This window comes from Thamnophis elegans, chromosome 6 (genome assembly GCF_009769535.1).
Source record: "Thamnophis elegans isolate rThaEle1 chromosome 6, rThaEle1.pri, whole genome shotgun sequence".
In the NCBI taxonomy this organism is placed as follows: domain Eukaryota; kingdom Metazoa; phylum Chordata; class Lepidosauria; order Squamata; family Colubridae; genus Thamnophis; species Thamnophis elegans.
The window spans coordinates 59,105,151-59,117,464 of record NC_045546.1 but is presented as its reverse complement, the minus strand read 5'-3'; the positions used below and the strand labels follow the sequence as shown (position 1 = coordinate 59,117,464).

At 37.6% G+C, this 12,314-nt stretch overlaps 1 protein-coding gene across 4 annotated transcripts in view; it reads left to right on the top strand.

Annotated features, from left to right (window-relative positions):
* The window catches only part of LOC116510561 (amine oxidase [flavin-containing] A-like), a 55,709-nt gene that overhangs the window by 28,130 nt on the left and 15,265 nt on the right, over positions 1 to 12,314 (top strand). For all 4 annotated transcript variants that reach the window (XM_032220160.1, XM_032220163.1, XM_032220161.1 and 1 more), the window contains exons 4-6: positions 4,703 to 4,807; positions 8,799 to 8,890; positions 11,162 to 11,303. In XM_032220160.1, coding sequence (XP_032076051.1) covers positions 4,703 to 4,807; positions 8,799 to 8,890; positions 11,162 to 11,303 — 339 coding nt within the window. The remainder of the gene's footprint in view (positions 1 to 4,702; positions 4,808 to 8,798; positions 8,891 to 11,161; positions 11,304 to 12,314) is intronic.

Here is a 12,314-nt window from a genome sequence, read left to right as displayed (position 1 = left end):
ATGATCTAAAATATAATCAGCAGACTTGTTTGCGATAATTGTATTGGTTGCAGCTTATTTTAGCTGGATGAATATCTTAAATTAGGGATGTCAAACTCAAGGCCCATGAGCCCAATCCGGGGTGCTTAAATCTGGCCCATGGGGATGGCCTGGAAATAGCAAAGGACCAACCCTCGTTGCTTCTGGCAGCCAAAATGGGGCGTGGGGGCCACATGAGGCCACACACACACCTTTTTGGCCTGGACCTGCTGTACCCTCTGCCCCATTTTGGCCAGTAGGGTGCTGCAGGAGGCCGTCCAGGCCAAAAATGGGGCACGGGGGGCTCATGCGGCCCCCATGCCCTATTTTGGCCAGCAAGGTGCTGCAGGACATTTTGGCCTGCAGGATGCTGAAGAAGGTGTCTGTCCTGTCTCCCACTCTCCCCCACGGCCATCCCGCAGAGAACTGCAATTCTGATTCGGCCCTTGAAGAAATTCAGTTTGACACTCCTGTCTTACAGTGACCAAGCTTCTTTGGATAAAAGCCTGTATGAAGATTCTACCAATAATCTTTATCTCCTCAGAATAAATAGGCCCTTATTTATTTTTGTAATACTTTTATATATTACAAAATTATATTATATTATCTTGCATGCAGTTGCACTTGACTCAGAAGAAAAGTGTTCATATATGAACAACATGAATTGAATGAGAATCTATAAAATGTTAGACATTCAGTTTTTTAACATTATAAAAAATCTGAAAACATATAGCAAAGGGAAATTGACTTTTGTCATAGTTTATGTAATATTTGTTGGTTTTCCTGGTTAATATATACATTTCTCTGCTGGGTGGACCTTTATGTCATAAGGATGCTGGAATGGCTTGCCATATTATTTTCCAGTGTGGTATAGACCATAATTTAAAGGATTTTAAACATGAGAGAAGCCGCTTCCAGCACAGCCTTTGTTTCAAACAATCAGGAAGGAAGGAAGGAAGGAAGGAAGGAAGGAAGGAAGGAAGGAAGGAAGGAAGGAAGGATCCAAAAAGGAAAGAGAAAAGAAAAGAAGAAGAATAGAGGAAAAAGAGATGGAGATAAAGAGAGTTTAACTAGAAAGTATAAAGAGAAAAATAGAAAGAAAAATACTGCTTAAGTTTTACAAAATTTACAAAGTATACATCAGAAAAGCGCCTTGTCATATGCAACTTTCTAATCCTCAAAAAGAACTCTGTTTTGCTTTTCAGCAATTCTGTCTTAAGTCATTTGTATATCTGTCTACTCCTTTGCTCTTTTCTACTCAATAGGAAGTGTAGGATGTCTCTGCCATCCAATTCCCTAGTAATTGTAGGGTGGAGGTGATGAACTGCACTATCTGTAATGAGAGGGAGAGGGAGTCAAACTATTCTCCAAAGCACCTGAGGGTAGAACAAGAAGCAATTTGTGGAAACTACTCAAGGAGAGAAGCAACTTAGAACTGAGGAGAAATTTCCTGACAGTTAGAACAATTAATCAATGGAGCAACTTGCCTCCAGAAGTTGTGAATGCTCCAACACTGGAAGTTTTTAAGAAGATGTTGGATAACCATTTGTCTAAAATGGTATAGGGTTTCCTGCCTGTAGCATTTAGGGTCCCGAGGCTGAAGATGGAAAAATAATCCAATCCACGGATAGCTGAACCAACAGAGGTTTATTGAGCAACCAGAATTGACACGAGAATGAAAATGAAACTTGACTGGAATGTCTGAAAAGAAATCTAGAAAAGTTAAGTAATTCCATGCATAAAGAGCAATAGAAATCTAATTTTGAATCTTTCTCAAATTGAAGGGACCAGATTCAGTTTTTACTAATTTAGTTAATGTAGCTTTGAATGTACGATGAGCTTGCTCAATTATAGCTTGCCCATGAGAATTGTAAGGAATTCCATGTATCAATTGAATGTTCCATTGTTGACAAAAAGAATTAAAGTCCTTGCTAGTATATGCAGGACCATTTTCAGTTTTTAATTGAATTGGTCGGCCCATTACGGAAAAAGCAGAAAGACAATGAGACATTGCATCAAAAGTGCGCTCATGTCTAGCAACAGTGACCCATAAAAAGTGATAATATGTATCAATGGATGCATGTAAATAAATGTATGGTTTAAAGGTAGCAAATTGTGTAACATCCATTTGCCAAATTTGATTAGCTTTTGTTCCTCAAGGATTTACTCCCATAGGAAAAGGAACAGCAAATTGTTGACAAAAAGCACATCCTCGAACAATGTCACGAGCCTGAGACATAGGAACAGAAAATTGTTTAGCCAAAGATTTAGCATTTTGATGAAAATATGAATGACTAGCAATAGGATCTGAAAAAAGAGTTGTGACTTCTTTGAGAGTCTCATCAGCTCGTCTATTTCCTTCCGTTAAAGGATTTTGAAAAGGAGAATGGCTCCTAATGTGCTCAACATATAAAGGAAAGACACGTTCTTCCAAAACATGTTTTAAAGATAAAAATAAAGACAAAAGATTAGCGTCAAGAGAAACAGCACAATAAGCATAAGGAAGAGATTGCATTGCAAGAAAAACATATTTGGTATCAACAATCAAGTTAATAAGCTGATCAGAAAATAATCTCAGAACCAAAATAACAGCTGCCAACTCAGAACGTTGGACCGATGTCTGAACAGAAGTGAATTTAGAAAACCATTATTGACCATCCGTCCAAACCACAACTCCACGAGTGGGTGATCCATATGTGAATATTGTTAGAGCTTCAAGAAGAGGAGAACGAGTCAAAATAGAAGAAAATGAAAGATTCAATGTATTTGTAATAACTATTCTAGGATCTTTAGGTAAAGAATATTGAATATCATCAAGGTAGTGTGAAAAAACAATTTGATATGAATCAGAAACGGTCATCAAATGTTCATGTTCAAGTTTAGTACGAGTGAAAGCTATTCCATCCAGGTCATGACCTATTAATTGCAAAGATCGTCGTGCTTTCATTATCAATTCTTCTAAAGCCTGTTGATAAGGAAAAATATTTCTAGGAGGAGAAGCCAGACAAATTCAACCATTCATGAATATGAATCACTTTTTCATTCAAAATAGAATAAAGACAACCAGTAGGTAAAGGTGAAGTAGGAAGAATTGCTAACCATAATTTCTTAGTTATAGAGACAATTCTATCAACATATCTCAATTTAAATTTATTTAGAATGTCCTGGAGACATTTCTTTTGCAAAACAGTAAGCGAGACTAAATCTCCAGGATTTTTGGAACCTTTTAATAGAGAGAAAAGACAATAAGCAAAACCATGTTACCTCTTTTTTCTTTATCCTGTAACTGTAAAGGAAAATTAAAACAAACACATCCTGTTTAATAAGAAAGAACAGGCTAACATAGTCAACCACCACTAGATGGCGTTGACCGACAATCTTTCTGACAATGACCTGATTTTCCACACTTGTAACAATTCCAAGCAGCTGCATGAGAATAACACAAATATTCACTTTCCCAAACAACACATTGCATAGAAGTCAAAATCATTCTATACAATTGTTTCCAATCTTGCGGAATCATGGTATAGCCATTCTTAATTCCTTCCAAAAGACCTCTAGTACAATTTCTAGTAATTCCATAATCAGAAATAGTCTTCTTTAATTCCCTTAAAATCTGAAATGGCAAACCTTCCCATTCAGGAATTTGTTGACCTGGTTGTGGCCCCCATTGATATTGAATCGTACGCATACACAACAATTCAGCTAACTCTTCTCCAGAAATAGTAACATCCGATTTACAACTTTCTACCATTTTCTGAAAAAAAGACTTTGGAAGAATATTAGCAGAAGGATGGGGAATAGGAGGAAGAGAAAGAAGAGGGGGGATAGGAGGAGGGGGAGGAGGAGGCTTTAATACAATGTCAGAAGCAGAAGAAGGTGTTATTTCAGCCTTAGACTTAAGATCAAAAGATGAAATTTCTTTTTCAGACAACGGAGGAAAGATCACAGTAGAAGAATGTTGAAAAGGAGGGGATGATAAAAAAGAAACAGAATCCTCTTTCTGACCAAACATTTCTATAGCATAATGACACAAATGCCAAGCAAGCAAAATATCTATATCTTTCCTCGGCTCAGAATGCAAAACCTTGCCAACTTTTTCCCAGTCTGACAACTTCAGAGAGCCTTTTGCAGGATAGAAAGGACAATTTAAAGCAATTTCACAGACCAGCCAAAAAAGAGCCTTTTGTGAAACAGATAACTCAGACTTCTTAAGAAGATAACCCAACTCATTAACATGCTTCCTTTGTTCCTGAGAAAGCAAAGATCCCATACTTACAGAAACCTTGATAGGTTGAGAAATCCTTAGGCTGACAACGCGTCTGTCCTTCCCTGGACAAAATATGGGTCCTGTTCGGGGCGCCAAAATGTAGCATTTAGGGCAAATTTAGGACAGCAGTAAAAGAAAATGTGAAATTGATGTTGAAATTTTACTTTGAACTTTAGCTTGCATTTCTCAATCTGGAAAAGAAAGGTAATGATCTACATTTCATTTTTTTTTAGTATCTATGTGTTAGATTCATTTCTAGATTTGCATATACAATGCTGCTGAATATATTTCTAATAGAAATTTGACTGCAATTATTATAACTACAAATTAGTTATTGTGTATGGAAAATTAAGACTAATATGAGAAGAAAGAATCAACAATTTGGTTATATTTTGTTATTTTTTTCTGTTTTAGGGGAATTCCTATTCAATGTATGATACCTTTCCTTCCACGTGGAACCCTTTCATATATCTAGATTACATCAATTTCTGGAGAACAATGGATAAACTGGGAAAAGAGGTATGCTGGGAATAATGAATATGTATGCAACTGACTGAGACAATAAATTAAAAAATGCATTGTTACATGAAAGCTTACAAGGAAAATTTTTATATCACTGACAAAAAGTATTCAAGAAGCAGAAATATTTTACCTAACTTTAATGCAAATATTAAAATCTCCAATTTTATAGTGAAAGTTTAACAGACATATTACAATGTTTTTATTACAGTTTTATAGAGGAAAATGTATCAGAGACTTACATTAGTCCTTCCTTTTCTGTAAGATATAGCACCTCCATACAAATGGTCATCATTTTGTAACCACAGTTGGGACCAGCAACTCCATCACTAAGCAAATTGGTTACTAAGTAGGAAATTATATGACCCTGATTATGCTTCCCTTTTCCCCATCCCCTGACCCTTTGAAAAGCTCATCTCTGTGGCACTGCAATAGCCAGCTCAAAACTGACAAGACTAATCAGTTTCACGTCTTCCAGTTTTGTTTGGCTCTTAACCACTCACCTCGCCTTTAGAATGCTCACCCTGGAACTGGGATAATTAACAAGAATGGAGATAATGTTTGAATTTACAATCATTGGAGAGGATATAAAGTATTAAATAGAAGTCAGCACTGGTTTGTTAAAAACAGATCATACCAAACCAATTTTATTTCATTCTTTGATAAAGTGACTAAATTAGTATACCAGCAAAATGCTGTAGACATAGTTTACTTAGATTTCAACAAGGTATTCAACAAAGTGGACCACAACCTACTTCTTGGTAAGCTAGAAAAAATGGGATAGATAGCTTTACCAACAGATGGATTTGTAACTGGTTGACAAACCATACTCAACGAGTATGGTACCCATTAATGGTACTATGTCTACATGGAGGGAAATAAGCAGTGGAGATCCACATGGTTCCGTCTTAGGTCCAGTACTCTTCAATATCTTCATAAATGACTTAGATGAGGAAGTAGAAGGGGAACTCATCAAATTTGCAGATGGTACTGAGCTGGCAGGAACAGCCAACACCCTAGATGATGGGCTCAAGATCCAAGTGGATCTTGGTAGACTTGAACCTGGATGCTATCTAATAAAATGAAATTCAACACAGAGAAAACTAAAATCTTACACTTAGGCAAGAAAAACGAAAAATACACACACAGATTAGGTGAAATCAGGCTTAATAGCAGTAACTGTGAGGGGGATTGTAGAGTCTTAGTGGTCAATCAATTAAATATGAGCTAGCAGTGTGCAGGGCAGTCCCCCCCCCAAAAACCCAATGCAATCCTAAATTGCATTAACAATAGGATTGAATCAGGATCATGTGAGATACTAATACCACTCTATAATGCCTTAGTAAGACCACACCTAGAATACTGCATCCAGTTGCGGTTTTGGTCACTACACTATAAAAGAGATGTTGAGACTCTAGAAAAGAGGTGTCAAACTCAAGGCCTGCAGGCTAGATCTGGCCCATAGGGCCGGTCTGGAAACAGCAAAGGATCAGCCCATGGTGCCTCTGCCAGTGAAAATGGAGCTGGGGGGCATGCATGGACTCCCATGGCCCATTTTCAGCTCTGATGGCCTCCTGAAGCCCTCTGCCAGTAAAAATAGAGCATTGGGAGTGGAGAGGGGGTGCTCTCTTTTCACTGGCAGAGGACAATCAAAAAAACTAAAAACAAAACAAAAGGAGAAATGTTTCCCCTTTTGCATTTGAGCAAAAGAAGGGACAGGAAGGAGAACGGGAAAGAGGAAAGAGAAAGAAAAAATGGGAAGATGGGAAGAGAGCAAGGAAGGAAAAATAAGGAAAAGGAAAGGAAGAACAAAGGAGAATGAAGAGGGAAGGAAAAAGAAGGGAGGGAAGGAAGGAAGGAAGGAAGGAAGGAAGGAAGGAAGGAAGGAAGGAAGGAAGGAGATTATGAGAGTGAGGGAGGATCTCAGGGAAATCCTGCATTAGTACTTGGCCACCAGAGGTGTCCATGACACAAGTCCCATGTCACACCCACCATGTCATGCCCACCCACAACCTTGCTCACCATGGCCATGACCACCCCACCATGCCCCCCGGCTTTCCAAGGTCAATGAAATCGAGTTTGACACCTCTGCTCTAGAAAGAGTGCAGAGGAGAGCAACAAAGGCTAAAACATATGAAGAACGGTTGCAAAAAGTGGGCATGGCTAGTTTAGTTAAAAGAAGGACCAGGGGTGACATGATACCAGTGTTCCAGTACAAAGGGGCTGAGGGGCTGCCACAGAGAGGAGGGGGTCAAGCTATTTCCGAAAGCACCTGAAGTCCAGACAAGGAATAATGGATGAAAATTGATCGAGAGATTCAACCTAGAAATAAGGAGAAATTTCCTGACAGTGAGAACAATCAACTAATGGAACAGCTTGAGTTCAGAAATTGTTGGTTCTTTATCACTGGAAGCTTTCAGGAAAAGACTGGACTGCCACTTGTCAGAAATGGTATAGGGCCATGATAGCGAACCTATGGCAAGTGTGCCACAGGTTACATGTAGAACCATTTCTGAGGGCACTCAAGATGTTGCCCTATCAACTCCAGCGCACATATGTGCGCTGGCCAGCTGATTTTTTGCCTTGATTTTCAGCTGATTTTTGGCCTCCAGAGGCTTCAAGGAAGCTTCCTGAAGCCTCTAGAGGGCAAAACAACTGCCCAACATACAAACCAGAAGTTTAGGAATGGACTTCTGGTTTGGGTGTTGAGCTGTTTTTCGCCCTCTGGAGGAAGAAAAACGGCCCAGCAGGCAACCCGGAAGTCCGTTCACGAACTTTCTGTTTCCATGTTGGGCTGTTTTTCCCCTTTCCCAGGCTCCTAGAAAGTCTCAGGACCCTGGGGAGGGCAAAAAATGGACCTACCAAGTCCATTGAAAGTTGGAAAAGGGGGCCTCCAGGTGGCGAGGGAGGCTGTTTTCACCCTCCCCAGGTTCCAAGAAAGCTGTGCACACATGTATGGGGCAGCGGGAGGTTATATGAGCATGCGCAGGGGGCACGGTGCAGGGATGGGTTATAGGTGATTTTTGTAATCAACACTAAAATATACTTTGTATTAAATATAGATGCAGTTTGCTTGCGTCTGTAGCCTTGTAATATATTCCAAAACATTTACCTTCATTGACATATTAATTATTTGTATTGATCACAGCAAGATCCTTGGCTGGATATAAATTTAACTAACTAAATGGATTTTTAGCTTCAGAGCACATGGTCACTAAATCTTCCAAGACAAAAAAGTGTCTTTCCAAATAACTCATTATTAATTCAGTCTGATATACATACTTTAAAAACTGAGTGGAATTTTTAAAAAGATATCGCTGTTTTGTCTAAACTATGGAAACTGTTTTAGTATCACTATCAAACATATTCAATACATCTTAGATTACAGCACAATCAATAAAGCATTATATTTCAGATGCATGGGATCAATTATATTTGTACAGAAAAAGGAATTAGAAAATCACTACAGTTGCAATGAAAATATGCTTCAATAAATATAGGTTTTGCAATGTCTTAAAGTTATTATGTTCTAGAAGAAGTAATTGCATATATGGCTTTGAGATTAGGTTTAATATTTTTGAATGTACAAATCTTATTGCAGTACGTACCTATTGCAGGGATATTAATGGACAATGAAAATAGATTTTTCCATGCTTTCTTTTTGCTAAAAACATTTTATTCAATATTGGACAGAGAATTATATGGCCGCAATTAGTGGGTTGAAGTCCTGATATCACTTGTAATTCATGGACAAATTGTTTACAAGGATGGATTAGCTTACAATTTGTTACAATTTCATTCATTTCATATGCAATATTCTCTCTCTCTCCATTTTAAAACAAGCAGAGATAAGCAATTTAACTTTGTAACACGATAGGGCTTGCTTCTTTTTATGACCATATTGTAAGGACAATGGATTGAGGTTATTGATTCATGAAAAGAAAATCAGCAAATAAACTGTGCCTATTTACAACACTTGGTTTGTTTTTAGATTCCTGCTGAAGCACCATGGGATGCACCACATGCTAAAGAGTTGGACAAAATTTCAATGAAACAGTTCATTGACAAACATTGTTGGACAAAGTAAGTGATCCACCTTCAGTTATAATCTTATTACTATATGCCCATTTTCTAGCTTTCTACATGTCACATATACTACATGCTTCATTGTTTTTTCTATATTCTCTTTTTTTCTTGTGGGAGATAACTAATTGTAGTACAATCGTATATCCAATCACATGTTAGAATGCTAGGGCATATACAGACTTAAATGATGATAACATTGTAGCTGTATTGGTCTTCCATTGAAGAAAGAAAGAAAACTCCTGATTAAGGAAACAACCCTTATTAATTTATAATATAGCTTTATTCAATAAAATAGATTGGATTTTCTATATATCTATCTAGCTTCTGGGTTTCAGCCTCCCAGACATTGTTCAGAGAGGATTTCCTTCACCATAAATCTCATGTTTAAGAAGGGTCCACAAGTTCTCAATAGGGTTTAGGTCAGGTAAGGAAGGGGCCATGTCATTATTCTTTCATCTTTAAGGCTTTTAGTGGCTAGCCACACAGTGGAGTACTTCAATGCATGCATACCGATCCAGCCATGGGCCCATCCATCTGGTCCGCCAAGAGTCACGCTCATCAGTTCATAAAACCTTTGAAAAATCTACCTTCAGATATTTCTTAGCCCAGTCTTGCCATTTCAACTTATGTGTCTTGTTGAATGGTGGTCAGATTTCATCCTTCCTTACCTTGGCCATGTGTCTGAGCACTGAACACCTTGTACTTCTGGGCACTCCAGGTAGGTTGCAGTTCTGGCATATGACAGCACTGGAGGATAATGGATTTCTGGTAGCTTCACATTTGATTCTTCTCAAATCTTTGGCAGTTAATGTACATCTTTTTTCCTCAACACGTTTCTTGCAACAAAACTATTTGCAACAAAATGTTTGATGGTTCTGTGATCACACCCCAACATGTTAGCAATTTCAGAAGTGCTGCATCCCTCTGAAAGACTTTTTACAATTTTTGACTTTTCAGAGTCAGTTAAATCTCTTTTTTAGCCCATTTTGCCAGAGGAAAAGAAGTTGCTAATAATTATGCACACCTTGATATAGGGTGTTGATCTCCTTAGACCATACCCTCCCTCATTACACAAATACACATTACCTGATCTGCTTATATCCACTAAGCATTTAAGTTTATACAGCCTGGAGGTGGAAAATATGAATACAAAAGATGATATGGTCAAAATACTCAGTTGCCTAATAATTGTGCACACGGTATATCTATCTAGCTACTGAGTTTCAGACTGTTGTCACTGATGCCAAAGCTTTGACCAGAAACAACAATATTATGTAATATTGTAATTAAGTTTTGCTGGTGTTCTGTACATTTGAGCATAGCCACTGTGTGGTCCTTCTCCAGGCTTCTCCAGATCTGTAGTCTTGAGGACTTAGAAATAAAAAGCTGTATTTCCCATAATATCTGAATGTATTCACACATTTTATTAGAAAGTCGGGAACCCTTAGTTGCTATCACTTTCTCAGTTTACAACCTGATTTAAACATGGAGCAAAATAGAATGGAAATAGAAAATTATAATCATAATTAAATCATAATCAAATTTGGAGGATTGATCTAAATCAAGTTATTGAACTTTCAGTAGAGATGTAAGCTGTACTTGACTTTTGAACAGCATGTCATGTTCAAAAAGCCATTAAGATCAAGAAGGGAGTGGTGCTAGAATAAATATCACACTTCCGATAGAGGCACTCTCAGGAAGGAAGATAGCAGATTTCTTACTGGCATTCTTTTACCCATTAAAGAAAAAGCCAATAATTGTTTTCACCTATTAATAATATTCATGATAAGCTTAATAAGGCTTCATTTGGAAAAAAGAAGAATGATTATTTGGCAATAATAGAAAACAGAATGTTCCCCAAAGCAAAGAGTATTGCATACTGCAGCTATTAAATATACAGTATGTGCAGAATCCATTGTTTCTAGGTTCTTTCTACTACACAAACCAGTTGTTCACAGGAGAATGGGTTTGGGATACCACCTACTCCAGCATGATGTGCTGCCACAATTTAAATGTCCCCAAGCATTGAATTGTGAATCCTTCTACATTTAGCAATACTATATGTGAATCTCGGGATATAGTAACAGCAGTATAATGTGAAACACCCATTACACAGTGCACAAGTAGTGTGTTAGGAAAACTGTCCTTTATGTAACAGTCTTGCCTTGTCAAACTAAGGAAATGCACTGTTAAATTGGTTTTCCATTTTGTTTCATTTCTTAACAAGATAGAATTAATATGTTGTGCCTGCCTTTGGATTATATACAGAGCTGCCAGGGACTTCGCTGCAAGCTTTGTCAACATCAATGTCACTTCAGAGACACATGAAGTCTCTGCTCTCTGGTTCCTGTGGTATGTGAAGCTTTGTGGGGGAACTACCAGGATTTTTACTATAACCAACGGAGGGCAGGTAAAACAAATGATTCATTTGTCCTTCCTTTTGAGAGTTCAAAATGAATGAATGTGATTCTGCATTTCTGTAATAGAGAGAGTTCTAAAGTATAGCAAAGAATATTTTCCCAAAAGTTAGAGTAGCTTTTCAGTTGTGGAAATGGGTGCCCATTGTGGAAGGCCAAAAAAGACTACTATCTTAAGTTTCATTGGCTTCCCCCTGCAGACATCTCAATATGGAATAATTAATGAAAGTATTATTTATTGGCAGTATTCTTATATTTCTCCTGAAATTAGATTAATATTATAACAACTCTTATTCTCATCTATTCAGTACAATATGGCTCTGACCATATCGTAATTATATTGTTTTGTTTCCATGGTTACAACCAATGTCCATATAGTCAAAAATCCCATACCAAATAATTTTTATTAGCAATTTTAATTATAGCAATAAAAACTAATGAAAACTAATGTGGAGATAGAAAATAGAATGGAAAGAAAGAATAAAAAATACAGGGGGGAGAAAAAAAAGAAAGAGAAATAATCCCATATAATATAGAAATATACAAAAGGATCTCCAATCTTCATCACAAGTATAAACAAATTAATAGCTCATCACCCTTTTAGGTTTAAACAGATATCTTTTCATACCATATCCCATTCCATATTTATTTACTTGCAAACCATACTTCTCTCTACTCCACTCTAATCTCAAGTCCATCACCTCTAGGTGATATCAAAAATATCCAAAACAATCATATCCAAATAAAAGCAAAGCTAAAATATAATGTAAGTGCTGACAGCCTGCTGGAACTTCTTTGTTGTAATTCCTCTAGTATAGGCTAGAGCAGTGGTATCAAACACAAAGCCCGTGGGCCAGATTCGGCCCATGATGTGATCGGATCCAGTCCGTGGGTTCATCCTGGAAAATTTAGGGGGTCAGCCCACGTCGCTTTGGCCCAATCTACTCAGTGCGAAGAGGAAACATTGGGCCAGTGTGGCTTTGGCCCAGTCTACCCAGTGTGAA